General features: G+C 48.8%; 1 protein-coding gene across 1 annotated transcript; it reads left to right on the top strand.

The window, feature by feature from the left end:
* Positions 1–1567: 1567 nt before the first annotated feature.
* LOC128313395 (CMRF35-like molecule 5) lies at positions 1568–11776 on the top strand. Its single transcript, XM_053211828.1, has 4 exons — positions 1568–1881; positions 3263–3592; positions 5047–5173; positions 7602–11776. The coding sequence occupies exons 1-4, from the start codon at positions 1842–1844 to the stop codon at positions 7753–7755; spliced, it is 651 nt and encodes a 216-aa protein (XP_053067803.1). The 5' UTR covers positions 1568–1841; the 3' UTR covers positions 7756–11776.
* The last annotated feature ends 9272 nt before the right edge of the window (positions 11777–21048 follow it).

Raw genomic sequence — 21048 nt, forward strand, 5'->3', positions numbered from 1 at the left:
GCCACATCAGCACTTGAAGTCCTAACCTCACCAGCTGGACTGCCTGCCATTAAAGAAACGGAAGTCAGAGTGAAAGACCTGTCCCGCGAGGTGATAGCATTGCTTTGCATGTTTGTGGTGGTGGTTCTGTCAAATGATCCGTGTGTTAAACACATAGAACCGAACAGCACCACAAAGTTGCACCGTACGTAAGATTCGAGAAGTAGCAAAAAGAACAAGAAAAACGTTTGAATCTTTTCACTCTAAGCGTATGTGGTTTATTTTATCCCAATTACACCTCAGTCGACCTTGAGAAAGGAAAGGAGGGAGGGAAATTTTGAGGAGAGGCCAATGTTCCCACTCACCACCCCTGCATAAATTCAGGGTTCACTGGGGTCTCAATCCCAGAAGAAGGCTCAGCCTCACACATGGACACAAACAGAAGTATAGGAACTTAAGGCAGTCCCCCAGGTAGGCCACCTTGATGTGAAGATTATTCGGAGGTAAAGGCAGTCAAGACCCTGTGGGCTCCAGAGAAACTTTTGCCCCTCACTAATGACATAAAGAATCTCAGTTGGAGGATCTTTGCAGAATAAGGGCTATTACGAAGGACAAGTGTTATCTGAGTAACGCAGCTGCATGGCAGGGCCAACATCTGTGCACGAAACACTTACTTACTGGTTTCATCTTCCTGTGAATTGTGTTTCTTCCCTTAGAAATCTCAGACTCCTACCCCCTTCTCCTTCATTCAGCATGACATTTTTACCTCTTTTTGCCTGACTGCCATGTCTGTGTGGACTCCCTGCACGTATGATATTAGATGTGATTTTCTCTTGTTAATCTGTCTCATGTCAATTTGATTCTTAGTCCAACCAGAAGGACCTTGAAGGGGACAGGAATTCTTTTTTTTTTTTAATTTTCATTTTTTTATGTTTATTTTTGAGAGAGAGAGAGAGACAGAGGTGAGTGGGAGAGGGGCAGAGAGAGACGGAGACACAGAATCCGAAGCAGGTTCCAGGCTCTGAGCTGTCAGCAGAGAGCCTGACACAGGGCTCGAACCCACAAACTGTGAGATCATGACGTGAGCCAAAGTCGGGCGCCGAACCGACTGAATCACCCAGGGGCCCCAGGGACAGGAATTCTTGTTCTGCATCCCCCCCACCCCCACCCTGGGCTGGCCAGCCACACCCTCTCCTACTCCTCTGGCAAAGCCCTGGGCTGCTCCAGAGCCCCCCAACCCCCACCAAGCCCCCGACCCCTGCAAGGCAATCTGAGGGTGGCAGGTGGCAGGGAGAAGACTCCATGGCCTTTGTCTACGGAAGACTAGTGTGGTGGGGGCAGGTGGAGAGGGAGCCCCAGGCCCACGGACCACATGTTGGGACAAGTTGACTTTAGGAGTGCAGATGACAAGAAATGGCATTTGGAGCACATCTGAGCCGCTAACAGGGTGGACAGCTGTACAAAGGGGCAATAACCAATGGAGGTGGGGAGCGGGGCTGGGAGATGGGGTACAGGAAGTAGGTGTGCACGGACTGGAGGTGGTGCTAGGGAGGGGAGGGGCAGAGCTCTCCCCAGAGAGAAGGTCCTCAGGGTCACCCTCCAGGGGGTGCCGAGTTGAGCAGCCAGAGCAAGGAGAGGGGACACCACATCACTTCACCCATAAGCTCCCAACGGACAGCACTACTTTGCGATTGATGAATGAAATTAGGAAGTAACTGAAGAAAAATTATTAAGAAAAGTAGATGAGAGAAACGAAAACGAATATTTTAGAGAAATAGAAGGCAGTTTGACTCTGAGCTCTGTTCCAGTCCCCAGAGGGCAGCTGGCATTTGCTGAGCACCAGGGAGACAACCAAGCAGGACATGTGGCTGCTCCCGGTTCTGTTCCTTCTTGTCATCCAGGGTGAGTGAGGCGGGGCTCTAGGATCGAGCACCTGCAGGGTGGAGGAGGGCAACACAGACAGGGTCTGCATGGGAGGAAGTGGCAGAGCCTTTCATTCATCCAGACACTTATTCATTTAAAAAAATTTTTTAATGTTTTGTTACCTGACAGGTACTAAGTTAGGTGTTGGGGAAGGAAATAAAAATAAATAGCACAAATGGTGTCCATTTTCTAGGGCACAGTTTGTCAACTTGTGGTAGATAGAACCTAAGACAGATGATGGATGGGTGGACGGATGGATGGATGGATGGATGGACAGATGGATAGATGATAGATAGTTGCATACACGCACACATATATGCACACACACATAAATGCATGAATTCCTGAGGAACTCTGAAGAAGCCAGATGCTCGGGCTGCAGCAGAAAGCCACTCAGTTAAGGTGGAGATCAGGCATCTGGATCATTTAAGCCTGTACATTTGGTCTTGAACTATAGCTTGAGCCAGGATCCTTTTTTCCGAAGACCTCAGACAACAGAGAGGAAGACAAGCAGCAAAACCAGGGTGACAGGCTCTCTGGAGAGTTGCTCATCCCCACGCACCAGCCTGCCTGGGTCTCTGCTCTGGATGATCTAAAGACAGATCATCATCTAGTGTCCTTAGCATGATACCTGAGACAGGGACTAAGTGGTCTGGTGGCACCAGCAGCGACCAAGTTGGCTACAGAAAGGGAGAAACTGTTTGAGCTGAGCCTTGAAGGATGAATATAAGAGTTTGATTCCTTCAAGCAAAGAAGAAAGCACATTCCTAGTGGAGGGAAGAGCTTGTACAAAGGTATGAAGACACAGAAGAACAAGGTGTATACGTAAAAAAAAAAAAGAAAACAACAACAACAACAACCACAAAACAAGCAATCACCTGTGAGAGAGAGAGAGAGAGAGAGAGAGAGAGTGTGTGTGTGTGTGTGTATTTAGTTCCATGCCAGTTCCGTGTGATTCAGAGGCTGAGGGTTTGTTGGGGGGCGCAGGTAGAGTATCAGGGACATAGATGGGGAGGGGGTCACGCTGTCTCACCAGCTCTGGGATTCAGAAATACACCTGTGGCTGCAGTGTGCGCTCTGTGCTGCTTGAGGTCGGGCAGGGGACAGTGGTCAGTAGGATGGTGAGTGTGCAGACAGCCCTGTATTGGTTAGGAGAGTTAGGAGCCTCAAGGGGGATTCACAAGAGGGGTGACAGAAAAGAAATCCTGCAGGGGATGAAGGGACAGACGGGATGTGCCAATTAGACAGAGGGCAGAGGCTCCTGGCTGGTCTTCAGGGCAGGGCCAGAAGCCCAAGCGGCACCCGGGTCAGCCCTGGGCTCAAGGAAGGATAAGATGCATGTTGGGTTTCTGTTTTCTAGGCCACTTCTGCACCTGTGAGGGAAAAAAGGTGAGAGGCACATTGGGGGGCACACTGACTGTGCGCTGTGCATATGGTCCGGGATGGGAATCCTACAAGAAGTGGTTGTGTCGCGGGAATGACTGGGATTCCTGCAAAATCCTTGTGAAAACCACTGGGTCAGAGCAACTAGTGAAGAAGGGCCAAGTGTCCATCCAGGACAATCACAGCCGACGCACATTCACCATGACCTTGGAGGATCTCCAGCAGGATGACGCAGACACTTACTGGTGTGGGATCGAGCAATTTGGCACTGACATGGGGATCGAATTTTCCGTGATTGTCAATCCAGGTAAGAACCACCCATCCTGTGCTCTGGGGTCCTGGGACCCACCCCCAGAGGAGTCAGGACTGTTTCTCTGCCTTCCCCGATGGAGGGAGAGGAGCCTCGAAACTTGCCTGAGACTACACGTGTGCACGTGTTTGTGTGGGTAGGGGACACCAAGATTCTGGGAAAGACTGGAAGAAAGTGCGAGCCCCCACAACTCCACATGTCTCCATCTGGTCTCCCCAGAGGGAGCAGAGAAGGGCAGACTCAGCCAGGACAGGCTTGTCCAGGGAAGGCAGCTCCTCTTTTCCCGGTCACGTTCACGTCAGCACATCCCAGCCTGCATGGGGTGATGTCAGGCATACAGGGAGGGGTGGGGTGCTAGAAAGCCACGATCCTGATGCTCTCAGCTACAGAACAAGTGACCTTCTCCATGCCCCTTCCCTGCTCCTCTCTCTCCTCTGACAGCATCAGCACAAGGGAGCAGGTGAGGAACCGTGAGCCCATATTTAGGAGAATGAAAAGTAGGTTCCACTATGGTGCAGACACCTTCTCTTCTGCCTCTATCCTTGGAGAGACCCTGGGCTCCCCTGCAGCTGCCCCAGAAGCACTAGGCCCTCCCTGGAGACAAGCCTGGAAAGAGAGTCAGGCTGTAGCCCCCGCCCCACAGCTCTGCCTCTGGACCCCTAAGTCTTATCTCCAACACACAGACACACAGACACTAGGGAGGTTTACATTTGCTACCGATTGCTCCATTTCTAAAGCAGAGAAAAGTCTCTTCAAACTTAGAATATGCAAATATGGTGTGCAAATATGTGCAGTGGGGACGGATGCTGGTCTTAGAATGTTCTAGAAATTAACTGAAAAGAAATTAACACCACAAAGGTGGTGGATGTGTGCAAGAGTGGAGGAGGAGTTGGTGCCAGAGAATTGGAGTCTGGACCCTTGACCTAGACGACCTTCCCCGGGCAGGCCTGGAGAAGTAAGAAAGCAAGCCCTGGGGAGGCAGGAAGGACCGCAGGGGGGAAGCAGGGGCTGCGGGCACTTGGCAGTCCCAGGAGACAGGGGACCCTGGGCCTGCCAGCTCGTGGGTCACATCGCTTCAGGGCAGCTGGCACAGAGCCTACTTCAGGCCAGGCTGAGACTCAGAAAGGAACCTGCCTGGCTGATTTAAGGCTCCAGGGATTGGGAACATGGTTCTGACATGCTCAGCTGTGCCCAGCAGGACACTGAGATGAAACTGAATGGGAATTGCCCACATAACCAGCAACCCCAATATCTCACATGGCGGTAAACCGGTGATTCTCTGCAAATCAGTAATCGTTTGTTTGGAATAATGCCAAAAAGATGCAAGAGAAAACCAACGTGGCTGAGCAGTGGCACTAAGACAGAAAGGTTCTGCACCCCTGGGGGTGGGGTGTGGAGACCATGGGAGCCACCTGTGACACTCACAACCATGCTCTGCTCTGTGTGTTTAGCCCCTGATCCAACAGACTCTCCCAAGCCTGTAGCGAGAACAACGCTGCCCAGTTGGACTTCCTCTCGTCCATTTCCCCAGGGCATCAACAGCAGCCAGCCCATGGATTTGAATAGCCCGCTAACCAGGTGAGCAGAGCTGGACCCACAGACCTTTCCCACTGTTGCCTTGGGACAGCTCTCCTCGGGACACTCTCACAGGGACCCCCATTGGCCCCCCTGATGTTTCCTCTGCTGGGGAGAAACAGCGAGGTCTGCGCTGGGCCCCCTCTTTGTTCCTCTGAGTCCTTAAAGAGCTCCCCCTCCCCACAAGAAACCTAGGCAAAGTTCTTCAGCTGGGCTGTAGGAGAGAAGCTTCTGGTCTCCTTCTGACCTGCCTCCCAACCCCCAAGCAGCGAAAACAGGCACAGGTGTTTTCAGCCTCAAGTTGCCAGAAGGGAAGGGCTCTGGACTAGCTCCCTGTGGCTGCTGGAGCAAATCACCACCACCCTGGTGGCTGAAGGCAAAACGATGTTATGATCTTAAAGTTCTGGAGACAAGGTCTGGGATGAGGCTCACTGGGCTAAACTCAAGGTGCTGGCAGGGCTGGCTCCTCCTGGAGGCTCTGAGGGAGAAGGGCTTCCTTGTCTTTTCTAGCTTCTGGAGGATGCTGCACCCCTGGCTCATGGTCCCTCCATCTGCACAGCCAGCAGGGGTGGTCAAGTCTTTATCACCCTCATTACTCTGACACTGGCTCTCCTGTGTGCTTTCATTTATAAAGACATTGGTGATTCTATAGGATCCACCCAGATATCCCAGGATCACCTCCCCATCTCAAGGTCAGCTGCTGGCAAACTTAAATCCATCTGTATCATTAATTCCCCCATGCCATGTAACATAACACATTCACAGGTCTGGGGATTAGGACATCTTTGGGGGGGCATTATTCTGCCCACAGACAGTCAAGCAGGTACCTGTTCCATGGATCCAGCCCTCCCCTCCCCAACTGCTAGGGAAATGCTGGGAAGGAATGGGAAGCTGACATTTCTGCTTTCTCACATTCCCAACATGGTCAGTCGACAGGCTGGGCCATCAATCTGAAACCCACCCCCTCCACAGGCATCCAAAGAACAATCAATTAACTCTTTCTTCAAAGGGCAAACACCCTGCCCCAGTTTCACCCCATCCGAGTTCAGGGTGAAGGTGCGTTTCCTCCCAGAAGCCCCCTTCACCGCCTCCCTTCTGGTACAGTCTCTCTTCCTTCCCTTCTCAAGGATCCTACTCCTTGGAGCTGCCCTGCTGGACAGTGTGTTCGGTCATGTGTGCAGCCAGGCACTTGGTTCATGCTTCACGATTGGCCTCTTTCCTGCTCGTGACTATTTAAAGACCAGTTGTTCTGTGGAGTCAGGAGGGGAGGATGTGGAACTTTTAGGGGACTGAGGGGCCCAGGAGGAAGCCTGCAGGTGGAGAGATGGGGCGGCAGCTCCACAGGAAGTGGGGCTTGGGAAAAGAACGCAGTGGGTTCAAGGATAATCTAGGAAGTACAAAGCATCGTGTCTTCTCTCTCAAGAGAACCCCCTGTGAAATGAACATGACAAATCTTGCTCAAGGCAGGTAGAAGGAGAGAAAAAGGCCAGACTGCAGGGGGTCCTGGCACTGCTTGTAGGGGAGGGGATGAGGCAGAGGTTGAGGGGGTCAGATTCTGGATACTGATGGGGACTCCTAGGGGAACATATATGAGCAAGGGCCCAATGGTCCACTAGACCACGTGTCCACTGTCCAGGGTATATGCGATAGTGCACCTGCTATGTGCTACCAGATGGGGTTCAGAGCCAGGAGAGACCCCTCCCAGGGGAAGCTAGAACGTAAATTGCCAGATTACCAGGAAGAGGTATCTTCCTCTGCTTCAAAGAGGTGATATGAGGTCTGAGCTGGAAGTACAGGCAGAATTTATACAAGGTGGGACAGACGTAGATTCAAATAGGCAAAGGCAAATCTTTGGTCCTGGCTGGCCTGCTGGTGAGGTGGAGGGGATTTGGGGGAGGTGGCCGACAAGCAGGATGAAATCAGGGTGCAGAGGTGCTGGAGCCCAGGCTAAGGCTGCTGGGAGGCCCCTGAATGCTTCGCCTTGGGCAGCATGGCCGTGCCCTCAGAGGGGCTTTTGGGCAGGGACCGGGGCTGGCCTGTCCTCCAGGTCTGGGGGCGGGAGTGAGGGTGGACAGGAAGGGCCTGGAGCGGCCCCTGAAGAGGGACTCCACTCCTGTCAGCACGATCCCTGCTCAGGGCCCTGCTACACAACCTTCACTTTGTGCTTTTGACCTTTGTGAAGTTGCCCCTGCTTGGGTCCTGCTGTGACTGTGATGTGGGGAGTCCGGGGGACTCCAGGGGAAGATACGTCAGTCTGAGCAGGAGAAACACAGCCCTCTCCCCCACCATGGACACCCCCGCACCCTCTGAGCTCTGGTCAGGGAAAGGGCAATGATTACATTTCCGAGACAGATGGGGGTCCCTGTTAAGTGAGGACTCCCCACGTCCTGCCGTCAGGAATAAACTCTGGCTCCCTCTCTGCTCTGCACAGATCGGGGACCATTGCCTCCACTGTGGAAGCAGAGAAAAGAAAGGGTGTACTCTCATTCCACCATCGGTCCTCAGCCGCATCTGTAATCTCTCCTGTGTGGATCCTCCTGGTAGCTCCTTTCCTTGCCACCCTCGAGTTGCTCTGCCAAGGATAAATGACCCTTTCATCATTCAGGACTCTGGCCAACAATGGGTTTCCAATTCCAGTAAGCATAAAGCCTGGGTTAAACCAAAAAGTTCCAGAGTGTGTCCACAGGGACAAAGACCCCCTGATGGGCCAGCTGCACAGAGTTCCGCCAATTCCACCTTCTGCTGCATCAGCGCCTCCAAGAAAGAATTCCTTGAATGTAAAAGATGGAAAGCAGGGTTGGACCATCGCCCGACCCACATCTGACCTGTTTGCCCTTTACATTTCCTATGAAATCTGTGGCTTTCTTTGCTCTTTTGAGATTATTTGGGGGGACACCATTTCAATGTTTTATATGTGAGAGGATGACCCTTCCATTCTAGAGGGCGGGAAATGACTCTAAATCCAACGCTAGAATCCGAATGTGTCCGGGAAACGGGCAGTTGTGTGTGTAAATTTGTCCATAGTGGTTGAAGTTACTCTTTCCCCCTTTGTAAATAGTAAGTGTTTTGCGGCAGGGCTTTGTAACCATGTAAATATCCGCCTGTCCCTGCACCTACATCAGTGGCCTCTAAGCACAGGGGACTCATGCAGTCATCACCAGAACAGTTCATTTCTGTCCCTCCAGTTGTCTCTTGGCTTCACTGGTCCTTAGGTGCAGGGGTTCCAGGGACCATTTGGACTCTTCCATTGAGATGGAACGGATCTGTCCCCTCCTCACCCATGACACTGTCCATCCCCCAGACAGCTCAGACCCACCATCACCCACTCCTGGATTTGGCCTGACCTTTGGCCTTTATGTCCCGCCCCCGTGAACACTCTCACCCCCACGCCCAGCTGTGCAACACAGCCCAGGATGCCCAGCCCTTCCTTTTTAACTTCCTCTACTCAGTCATCAAAAACTAATAACACAAGCCTTTTTCTTTTTTAATTTTCAAAGTTACACATGTTTCCTCTCAATAATGATTTGGGTTTTGGGTTTGTTTTTTTTTTTTTTTCTCTTCCACTTACATTCTTCCTGGGCTCTGTCTGCTCTTTTTTTGTGTCCTTATTTTATTTTATTTTATTTTATTTTGTTTTATTTTATTTTATTTTATTTTTAATCCCACAAATGCAAGGTCGGTTTTTTATTAACTTTTTATTTTTTTAATATGAAATTTATTGTCAAATTGGTTTCCATACAATACCTAGTGCTCAGATATTTTATTTTGAACGATTTTGGGGACCTCTATCTCTTTTCTGAGCTCCTTCTTTAGAGAGGTCATGTTGTCCATAATTTCTCCGAGACTGAGCTGAACTGGCCAGCTGGACTCTTCCTCTGTGTCCTGGGGCCCTGGAGCTCACAAAGCAAGTTCTCCAGCTGCATTTTGCTGGCACTGTGTTCCTCTCCTTGAGTCCATCAGTTAGGAAAGGTGCTGGTTCATTTTCGAGTAGAAGCTTCTTTTGAATGTGGTCGGGGCACTGCAGAGAGTGTGGGTGGGCAGCGGGCGTTCTGCAGAGGCGGGTGGCTTCTTGTGGGGAACACCTCCCACCAGTGCTGACAGCTCCAGCCCACATGGTTCTGGTTCACGCCTCTGAAAAGGGCAAGACCTCCAGGCCCAGCAGCCCGTGCACGTTACCGCATGAGGAGTCCGGCCCCAGGTTTCCGCCGCAGGGCTGAGTCTCCCAGGGGCCTCCCCCCAGCCCTCTGTGCATCCGGCAGAGGCAGCATGTTCCTTGAACCATCCTGCCTGGGGCTGGGACATTAAGTTCTCTCTGCTCAGATCTTCCGTGGGGCACAAAACAGCGATATTTCTGTCATGTCATAGATTCTGTGGTCAAGAATTCGGACAGAGTGCAGCAGGGATGGCCTGTCTCTGCTCTAAAAAGTCTGGGCCTCAGCTGGGAAGACATAATGGTGGTGGTGGGGGAGGGATCTAAATGGCTGGGTGCTGCTGTCATCTGGAAGCTTCTTTTCTGCGTGTCTGGAACATGCGCCAAGACTGAGTTCAATCTCGATATTTGACCTGAGATCCTACAGGAGGCCTCTCCGTGTGGAGCTGGGTTCTGAGAAGGAGAGTCTCCAGAGCAAGTGTTTCAAGAGACGGAGGACAGAGTTAGAGGGTTCCTTTGGGCCTGGCCTCAGAAGTCACACAGGGTCACCATACTCTATCCATGCATTGTGACAAGTATTGGTTCTTGGAAGGGAAAAAATGCTACTCTTTAATATACAAAACATAGATGATCAATTGACAGATGGATCGATTGATCGATATATAGAACATAGGCATATATAGGCATATATCTTTGGTATTAAAATTTCATACCCATGGTGGGGATTCTAGTAAAAGAATGTCTAAACAGGCTCCTTAGGAAGATACTTATAGGGAAAAGTTGGGAATCTGCTCTAGGCTACTGACCTCACAGCCCCAGCCCACCCAGACTCAAGGGGAGGGGACACACCCCCAACTCTCAATAACAGGAGTGTCAAGAAATTTACAGTCCCCGTTTAGAGCTGCCACCTGGAAGAATCTTTTTTTTTAATGTTTATTTATTATTTTTGAGGGACAGAGAGACACCATGAGCAGGGGAGGGGAGGAGCAGAGAGAGAGAGGGAGACACAGAATCTGAAGCAGGCTCCAGGCTCTAAGCTGTCAGCACAGAGCCTGACACGGGGCTCGAACTCACAAACCATGAGATCATGACCTGAGCCAAAGTCGGATGCTTAACCAACTGAGCCCCCCAGGAGTCCCAATTGCTTTTGGAAGACTCTTAACATAGTGCCTTCACATCACATTAAAGAATGAGGAGCCCAGAAGGGCTGAGGCCCCAGACCCCCAGTCATAATGCCAGGGAGCAGACTTGGACCTGCCCCAAGGAGGTCCACACAGCAATCCTGCGAGTCCATCTGTGCACTGGACAGGTCAGTTCCCAAGCCTGCTGGGTGCACCATGTGGCCCCAGTGTAAGTACTAGGCAGACACAACAATGCTCTGCACTTTCTCTGCTTTACTCACTGGTCACAGACCACATCTGAGACTTGCATGAACTTACAAATAGGTTTTGCTTGGATCACAATATTTATTTAAGTGGAGGTTGTTGCCTATATGTACACATGAGCCATTTCACTCCTGGCTTCTCTTTTAAAAGCAGAAATGCCAGAAAACAGTGGGTCCACGATGCTACATGCTCCACAGGGTCATCAGAGTGCTTAAGACCTTCCAGGGGCTCCAAGGGTTCCAGGACACCACTAAAGCACACAGATTAGGAAGGAAAAAATAAAACTGTGCCTTTGTACAGGCAACATGATTGTGTAGAAAATCCTAAGGAATCTATCAAAAAAATTTTACCAAACTGCTAGAACTGGTAAATTAATTTAACAAGTCACAGGAATAAAGATCGATACACACGCACATACACACATATACATGCATACATACACACACACATACACACATACACTTACACATATGCACACGGAGACACATGCATACACATGGGCACTGACACATGCAGAGACACACACATGCATGCACACACATACACACATACATACACTCACACATACACACATACACTAACACATATACATACATACATAAACACATACACATAAACACACACATATACACACCTACACACACACTATCTTACTTGTAAACTAGCAATGAGCATGTAGAAAATGAAACGAAAAGCACCGTGTTGTTCATGAGTGCTCAAAAAGAAGACAAAATACCCAGGTATAAATCTAACAGAACACATGCAACATCCAGATACTTAAATTTACAAAACCCTGGTGATAGAAGCCAAGGAATATTTAACTAAATTGCAAGAGGTACCATGTTTATGGACTGGAAGACTCAACATAGTAAAGATGTCAATGTTCCCAGTATTGATCTATAAGTTTAATATGATTCCGATCAAAATACCAGGAAGATTGTTTTGGTAGATACACACAAACTTACTTGAAAATTTATCTGGAAAGGCAAAGAAATGAGAATGCTTGAAATAATTTTGAAATAGAATAAAGTGCATCATAAGCTTCTTTCTTGCCCATCATTGTGTTTCCTATACCGCCCCATCTGTGTTTTATTAGTAAGGTCTGGATGTGCCTCCTTGGTTGAATTTCTCCTTCAGCCAAGTCCTGGGCCAGTCCCAGCTCTCCTTGAGGTGTCACAAATGGCCCTGCCCTTGTGGGAGCCACGCCAGGGTTCAGGTTCTGAGTGTGGTGGCCCTGCCTGCAAACTCAGTGCTCCGGAGTTTGGAGTGTTTTCTGGAAACTGGCATCACTAGCCCAGGGAAGGCTTGGGCTTGGTGGAGATGAGAGGGCTGCTCCACACACAAGGAGTTGAGTGAAGATGTTGACACGTGCTTATAACAGACTGTGCGCCTCGCTGCAAACTTCAGGGAGGGAGCCGCTGACAAGCATTCAAACCCAACAGAGCCTTCTCCGGGTGTGGGGGTGGGGGGATGTGTTAGCACCTGGGATACATAGACGGTTATATACAAGGAGGCTTATGTCATAAGTGATCATTGTATTATGAAAAAATTGATGAGCTTGGAAATAAGTCTTATAAGTAGAGCAATGACTTGGATATAGAAATATTTCTCTTTGAATCTTGGCTGACTTTTATGAACTGGTCTGGAGTAAAATATATGCATCTTTGCGTGTCTCGTTTCATAGGATTGCGGTAAGAATTGGGTTAGATTATGTGGAAAACCATGTAATGCAGTGATTAGCCCAATTAGTATTATTTCTCTGCTCCCCTCCCCTTTACTGGACATAAAACAATATTCCTGATTTTCAGAATGTGGTCATCAGGACTAAAGTAGCCGATTTCTTTAGGGCTCGGTACGTGCTCACCTGTGGGAAGCATCTTACCATCAACTCCTCCTCTTCTTCGGCTGGGTGAGGTTTTTCCAAGCTCACCCCCTCCTCTCTTTGTTTGTGTCCTCATCTCTTCCCTTCCCCATCACCAGCCTTGCTCCACACCATTGTCACCCAGACCTGCCCAGCCCCGCTCACCTGGGACAGAGAGCAGCAGCAGAGCCGATGGCAGCCATATGGCCCAGTCCCTCTGGTGTCTCTCCTGCTGCAGCTGGAACCCCTCACCCAGGGGCCGCTCACCCTGTCCCCCCTCTTCTGCAATTCTTGGCACTTCTCTGCTTCCTTCTTCAGCCTCTTGGTTCTGTTCTCAGGGCTGGTCAGAAAATGGGGGAAGCGAGAGGCTCAGAGCATCATGTGGCCACTCGATTACTTGCTAAAGTTCATCCTCAGAAACATTTGAATGCACCGTTCTGCTTTCTGTTCCTGTGAAGATCATGCCCTTACTATGACTGCACCCGCAGCAGCCGACACACCCTCCTGTCACACAGTAGGGTGGTCCCAGCTGACTGCCATCTAGATTTTCCCACCCTGTCCTCCTATCTAGGAATAGCAAATGTCTTGTGGCTGGCATGTTTGAGAAATTGCATGGAGGCATGTGAAGCTGCTGAGAAGCATATGGAGGTCAGAGAACTGGAAGGCTGCTTAGTCTGCAAATGTTCAGTGCATCGATGGTGACAGGCACTCACTTAAGAACAGTGGGCAGAACAGCGGGCAGGTGGAGGCATGGTTAGATTCTGGACATTGATATTTTGAAGAAAGAGCAGCAGGATAGCTTAAAACTTTTTTGATGTTTATTTATGTTTTGAGAGAGAGAGAGAGAGAGAGGGACAGGGTGAGAGCAGGGGAGGGGCAGAGAGAGAAGGAGACACAGACCCGAAGCAGGCTCCGGGCTTCCAGCTGTCAGCACACAGAGCAACGCGGGGCTCGAAATCAGGCAACATGAGATCATGACCTGAGCCAAAGTCAGATGCCCAACCAACTGAGCCATCCAGGCACCCCAGAGCAGCAGGATATCTTAACAGATTAGATATGAGCAAGAGAGGAATCACTCCTAAGTTCAAGGCTGAGCACCTGGGGGTTTGGGAATGCAATGAACCAAAATGGGCAAAGCTGGGCTTGCAGGAAGAACAGATTCTGGTTTGGAATTGAAGGTGTCTGTTAGTCACCTGCCATGGACTGCGTGTCTGTGTCCTCCCCCAAATTCATATGTCGAAGCCCTAATCAGGGGTAATGCCAAGGACCCACTCACTGAGAAGTCTTTCCAAGTGTCTAGAATAACAGTGGAGGAGATTTTGGGGGTCCTTACCTGCATTCCACAGATCAGAGAGTGCTGAGATGAAAAGCTGAGCCTAGCATGGTGTCTGACCCCGCCTCCACACCCATGTCCGCCCCCACCCCCACCCCCACCACTCTGCCCCAGCTTCACCCCATGTGGGATTTGATGTCCTACACCCAGCCACCACCCATGGAGATGCTCTTCTCACCCCTTTTGGGTTCTGCCACCCCAGCCTGGACTGACCCTCAGTGGGGAGGGCTTCCTCAGCCGGCTTGGACCCTGACACCCATGCCGAGATGCCTCTCACTTGGATGCCCTCCGCACTTGCCTGGACTCCCAGCCCCCACAATACCATCTGATTTTGAACAACACATTAAAACTATCTCTGGACTCTGTGCCCTAAAAGACGAAGACTTCTGCACCTCACCCATGGCCCACCGTCCTCTTCCCAGTGCTGATTTTCTCAGAATGGTGTTCTTTGCATCTATGACACTTCTACTCTCTTCTGTAATAGTTCCCACCATTGCTTAGGGGTTTTATGCTTAGGGTAAAACTCTCATTGCTGAACACAGCTTCTCTTTTTTCACTATTTAACTTCACCCTTTGTTGGCAGACTTTGATCATGATGTATATTTTCTATTTTGAAAGGGCTCATGGGTGCTGTATTTCATAAGGTCTTGCATTCACGAGACAGTTGTCAGAGCATTCCGGAATATTCTGTCATTTGCTCAGAACATATAGATTCTCCTTCACTGTGTGTTGGGATGCAGTGTTGTTATGAAGCAAGAGTATTTCTGTCACACACCATGTGATCCTTCTGGTACGACCTTCTGATGTGATCATCGTTTCTGATACCATCCCAGATGATTCTGTTTATTTTATTTTATTATTTTTTATTTTTTTTAATGTTTGTTTTTGAAGGAGAGAGAGACAGAGTGTGAGTGGGGGAGGGGCAGAGAGAGAGGGAGACACAGAATCGGAAGCAGGCTCCGGACTCTGAGCTGTCAGCACAGAGCCAGACGTGGGGCTCGAACCCACGAACTGTGAGATCATGACCTGAGCCGAAGTCGGACGCTCAACCGACTAAGCCACCCAGGCACCCCAGATGACTCTGTTTATCCACAAGGTTTGGTAACTTCATACCATTCTGGTTGTGGATCATCTGTATCAGTTCCTTTCCTGGGTCCCCGGGTGGGCTTTCAATGACAGCCTGAAAGATCTCTTTGTTTCCACATAGTTTTTAATTCAATTCAATTATGTTTACTTTTGGCTTCTCTATCTCCTCCAAGTGAATAGTCGATGTACATTTGTGGCATCACCTCTCTGTCTCCTGTACCAATGTCTGCCTCTCCACATGTTATACTATGTTCACGTAAATGTCACTTCAGGAAATGTCTACAAGGTACCACGTCTGTGCATTTTTCAGGCACGTTTATCATTGGGTTTTGTGGTTGTTTCATTCTTTCTTTTGGGCAATATTGTCTTTCTTTTCTGCTCCTTTTCATTTTTTTAATGTTTATTTACTCTGATTGAGAGAGAGAGAGAGAATCCCAAGCCTGCCTGGCACAGAGCCTGATGTGGGACTCGATCCCACAAACCGCAAGATTGTGACCTGAGGCAAAATCAAGAGCTGGATGCCTAACCAATTGAACCACCCAAGCAACCCGTTGTCTCTTTCTCTTCTGCTCCTTATCTTTCCTGAGATCTGCTCTCTCACTTTCCATCACCCTATCTTGCACTCCACTCTCTTTATGTTCTAGATTCATCCTGTTGTCTATCATTTCCTTTAGACTAAATACAGCTACTTATAGGTACTGATTTTCCTATGCTTCTTGGGACATTTCCTCTCATGAAGTCTACTTTTTATTTGCTTTGTGCAAAAAAATGTTTGTTTTATTGTTTTTCACCTATCAGCTTTTGAAAGTGTTATTCCCCTTTTGAATTAAAGTTGGTGTTTGCCTAAGTCTAGTGTGGGGAGGGAGGTGGCTGGGAGGGTCTGCAAGCTAGAGCAGATGGTGGCCTGGAACCTTCCACTCGTGCTGAAGGCAGGGTCCTGTTGGTTCTCAGCTCATCCAGCATCACCTACCTGGTGGCTGTGTGCTTGGCTGCCTAGAACTACTCCTTCTCCCTTGTCTCATTCACCCCCCACCCCCCACATCATTCTCCACTGCCTGGGGGCCCAGGTCATGTGTAATCAATATGCCAAATCTGCCAATCAGAGTATAAAGATAAAAAATTGACAACACCCAATGTTGGGGATGGGGGCTGGCCATTTATTAACAAATTCAGACAAGGGTAGAAATATTTACAGCTTCTTTGGTTATATCCATCAAATTTGGAAAAATGCACAGACCTGTGGCAGAGCTATATTTTCATAGGAATGTACTCTGCAGGTATATCCATAAATGTGTATCAATCCACATATGCAAGGAGTTTCATTGTACAATTGCATGTAGTTGCAAAAACCCAAACAACTGTAATGTCCATCATGAGAGAAAAAAAATTCAACAAGTCATGATATGTAGATATCATGGAATACTGTGAAGCCATTACAAACAAAAATCTACACATACTAGTATGGAATGATTTTTAAAATACACCCAGTGAAGAAGACAAGGTGTAGAACAAGACGTGCAATTTTTCTATGAGGGAGGGAAAGAATATATGCTGATAAATATGTTTTAGATGCATAGGATTTCTCCAAACCACACACATGCACTGGCTATAGTCTTTACCTTTGGGTAGGGGACTAGGGTAGAAGTCAGAACACACTTTTTTTTATTCTTCATTTTTGTACTTTAAAAACATTTCTCTTCCTAAATATTCACAAATAAATATAAAAGTTGGCGTATCTGCCCAGTGTTTCACTAGCTCCCTCCTGCTGAGGAGATGCCACATGGTGCACAAAGGAAGAGTTCTCCTCTAGGTCAATGGCCTCGTTAACTTTGACCCATAGTCATGATCCCAGGGTTGTAGGATTGAGCCCTGAGTCAGACTCCATGCTGGGCATGGAGGCTCCTTAAGATTCTCTCTCTTTGTCCCTCTGCCCCCTTCCTCCTCCTTCTCCTCCTTCTCCTCCTCCTCCTTCTTCTTCTTTTTCTTCTTCTCCTTCTTCTCCTCCTCCTCCTCCTTCTCCCCCTCTTTCTTCTTCTTCTTCTTCTTCTTCTTCTTCTTCTTCTTCTTCTTCTCTCTGTCTTTCTTGCCTCTTTCTCTTAAAAAAGCAAAAGAATATGCAGATCATGACAAGCTGGATGAGGAGTCACAGCCACCCACATGGGTGGGCAGGTAGGTAGCTCCCTCAACAGCCACACTCCCACTTTGGGGACACGAATCACCCAGGACAGTTTAATGAAAGGCCCAGTTTCAATACACCCACACAAGGGAAGCAGAGTCACAAAATGCATTGTTTACAGATCCAAGGGAGAGGCATTCAGTGAGCCTGGGGAAAGGCAGTCCCACATCCCAACCACAGAGAGCAGGGGACTGACAGTGGGGTGATGGCCCCTGTGACTTACAAGGGGATTGAGGAAGAGGTCACTGATTTTCCACAGAATCAACTCCAAGTGGTTAATTTAAAGGATTCCCCAGGAAAAGTAAAACAGGAACTTGTGGAGGAATTCTAAGCTTGGGTCCTGATCTAAATTTCCAGATTTCGGGTGTGAACAGGGTTGCCATTCTGTAAGATGCCTGGGAGCAACTCAGAAAAACAACAGCTCATTTTTCTCGAAAGTTGTTTTACTCCCCCCTTATGGCCATGGAGAATGTGCCCTTTCTCTGATTGATGGACACAAGGTGCTTTTCAGCTCTGATCCAGCAGTCTGAACAAAGATGGTGCAGCTACTCAAATCAGCATCTGGACACCAGGACTTCACGTAGGTCTCCCACCCTGGGCCATAGTGACACTGCATGGTCTCTTGCAGAGGAAAGGAGAAGGAAGGAAATAATGAAGAAAAGAAAAATTTAATGAAATAGAAAGGAAATATAAAATAGAGACCAAAAAGCCAACAGTTGTTTTCTTAAAGAAACAAAACCCTTAGCAAGGTATTAGTGATAAAAGGAGAGGTCTGAATAATTGACACCAGGAATGAAAACAGGTATTTCACACAATATCCTGTGCATATTAAAAACAAGGTAAGATAATAAGGGATAGGATAATAAAGGAAATCTAAACAAGTTTATGCCAATAAGTTTGAAAATTTAGATGGAATAAACAAATTTCTAGCAAAAATAATGTGATATACTAAAATAGGTACAAGAAGCAATAGAAAATCTGAATCATCTTACAACTATTTAAATGAATCAAATCCATTGTTATTAAAGACCACTCACAAGGAGCACCCTCCAGCTCAGTGGGTACAGCATGTGACCCTTGGTCTCTGGTATGTAAATTCAAGCCCTATGTTGGGTGTAGAGCTTACTTAAAACCAACCACCACAACAAAAACATACCTTTCCTAAAGAAGCCTCCAGACCCATACAGCTTCAATGGAGATATCCCTTAAACATTTAAGGAAGAAAGAATGCCTATCTTATGTGAAAAATTCCAGACCATATGGGTACCTGGGTGGCTCAGTTGGTTGAGCGTCCGACTTCAGCTCAGGTCATGATCTCGCGGTCCGTGGGTTCGAGCCCCGCGTCGGGCTCACTTCTGTCAGCCTGTCAGTCTGTCAACGCAAAGCCCCCTTCAGATCCTCCGTCCCCCTCTCTCTGCCCTTTTCCCGCTTGCACTCTCTCAAAAATAAATAATTTTTTTTTAATTCCAGAACATAGAAAAAGAGGATGAAATACCACATCCATTTATGAGACTAGCATACTCTTCATGGCAAAACCTAACAAGGACAGTGCAAAAAAGAAATATAGGCAAAAATCACTCATGAACATAAATACCAAAGTCTGCAACAAAAAAAGTCAGCAAGCTGAATCCAGGGATATATAAGCCAGGAACACATCATGACCAAGTTGGGTTTATCCCAAGAATGCAAAATTGTTTAAACGTGAGGAAATCAGTAAGTATAATATGCCACATTGACAGATTAAAGGAGAAAATCATATGATCATCTCGTAGGTATGGACAAAAGTATTTGATAGATTTAAACAGCGCTTTGACCATGGAGGCCATTCTGGACCTCAGGAATCCTCACAGCACCCCGACTGTGCTGGGCTCCTTCCCTCTGATACTCGATATGGAACAGGGGGTGGGAACAGCTGCTATGAAGTCCTGGCCCCAAACTCCAGAAAGAGCAGGACACAAGGTGCCAGAGGTCCAGGAAAACATTGGAAGGAATTGGGGTCTCTGGTCCCATGGAAGGAGGTCCCTTTAGCCTATGGGCTGAAACTGGGACCATCACCTTGATCTCTGTGGGCAATAGACTCAGACACTGAGCTGTGCAGAGAAACACGTGCCCAGACAAGCTTGATCCCATCCTGGAGGAGAAGCCAGAAGCCATGAGAGCATCTAAGAGATGGAGAATCCTGGCTTTCTAGCACCCCATTCTCCCTGCACACCCGACAGACCCCACTCAGGCTGGGATGTGCTGACAGTGGAGGTGACCAGGAAAAGAGGAGTTGCCTTCCCTGAACAAGCCTGTCCTGGCCGAGTCTATCCTTCTTTGCTCCCTCTGGGGAGAGCAGATGGAGACATGTGGAGCTGTGGGCGCTCACTCTTTCTTCTAGTCCTTTCCAGAATCTTGGTGCCCCCCATCCACGCTTGCACGTGCCATTCTGTAAAACACTCATATGTGCACACACACGCTCAAACAAGCACATGTATATGTGTAGTCTCAGGCAAGTTTCCAGACTCCTCTCCATCCATCAGGGAAGGTAGAGAAACAGTGCTGTCTCCTCTGGGGTGGGTCCCAGGGGCCCAGAACACAGAAGTGGTAGTGCCTATCTGTGTCAACAATCACAGCAAATTCCAACCCCAGGTCAGTGCCAAATCGCTCAATCCCACACTAGTAGATGTCTGAGTCGTCCCACTGGAAATTCTCCAAGCTCATGGTGAATGTGCGTTGGCTGTGATTATCCTGGACGGATGCTCAGCCCTTCTTCACCAGTTGCTCTGACCCAGTGGGTTTAACAAGGATTTTGCAGGAACTCCAGTCATTCCCGCGACACCACCACTTCCTGTAGGATTCCCATCCCGGATCATATGTATAGTGTACAGTCAGTGTGCCCCCCAGTGTGCCTCTCACCATTCTTTCCAGGCAGGTGGAGAAGTGGCCTAGAAAACAGAAACCCAACATTCAGCTCGTCCTTCCTTGAGCCCAGAGCTGACCCCCATGCTGCTGGGGCTTCTGGCCCTTCCCTGAAGACCAGCCCGGAGCCCCTGCCCTCTGTCTAATCTCCACATCCCGCCTGTCCCTTGAACCCCCGCAGAATCTTTTGTTGTCACCTCTCTCATGAAGTTCTCCTTGGGTCTCCTAACTGCCCAATACAGGGGCCCTCTGCTCACTCCATCCTACTGACCACCGTCCCCTGCCTGCCCTCAAGCAGCACCTCTTCCCAGCAGCACAGAGCGCACGCAGCAGCCACAGGTGTATTTCTGAATCCTAGAGCTGGTGAGACAGCATGGTCCCCTCCCCATCCCAGCTCCTGACATTCTAACCCCCACACACCTACAAACCCTCAGCCTCTGAATTAACACATGGCACAGAACTAAACACACACACACACACACACACACACACACACACACACACACACCAAACACACTTACTCGCACAGGTGATTGCTTGTTTTTGTTGTTATTTTCTTTCTTTTTTTTTTTTTTACCTATACACCTTGTTCTTCTGTGTCTTCATACCTTTGTACAAGCTCTTCCCTCTACCAGAATGTGCTTTCTTCTCTCCTTGGTGGAATCAAACCCTGATATCCATCTCTTAAGGCTCGGCTCCAACATTGTGTTTTCTGGGGGATTCTCCGGTTCTGCAGCCAACTCGATCACCCCCGAGCCACCAGAGCACTTTGTCCCTGACTCAGTTACTGAGCTTTCAACACTGGATGAAGGTCCGGTCTGTGGCTCACCCAGAGCAGAGACTCAGGCAGCCTGATGGGGACGGGGTGGGGGAGGGGGTGGTGAGCAACTCGGCAGAGAGCCTGTCACACCCTGGTTTTGCTGCCTGCCTTCCTCCCTGTTGTCTGAGCTCTTCAGAAGAGAGGATCCTGGCTCAAGCTTCAAATC

Source organism: Acinonyx jubatus, chromosome E1, assembly GCF_027475565.1.
Source record: "Acinonyx jubatus isolate Ajub_Pintada_27869175 chromosome E1, VMU_Ajub_asm_v1.0, whole genome shotgun sequence".
Classification (NCBI taxonomy): Eukaryota; Metazoa; Chordata; class Mammalia; order Carnivora; family Felidae; genus Acinonyx; species Acinonyx jubatus.

Excerpts from the sequence above, each read along its gene's own strand:
- LOC128313395 (XM_053211828.1), top strand. The coding sequence starts at position 1,842 with ATGTGGCTGCTCCCGGTTCTGTTCCTTCTTGTCATCCAGG. Across the intron at positions 1,882-3,262 it reads GTTCCTTCTTGTCATCCAGG|GCCACTTCTGCACCTGTGAG; the intron begins GTGAGTGAGGCG and ends TCTGTTTTCTAG. Across the intron at positions 3,593-5,046 it reads TTCCGTGATTGTCAATCCAG|CCCCTGATCCAACAGACTCT; the intron begins GTAAGAACCACC and ends CTGTGTGTTTAG.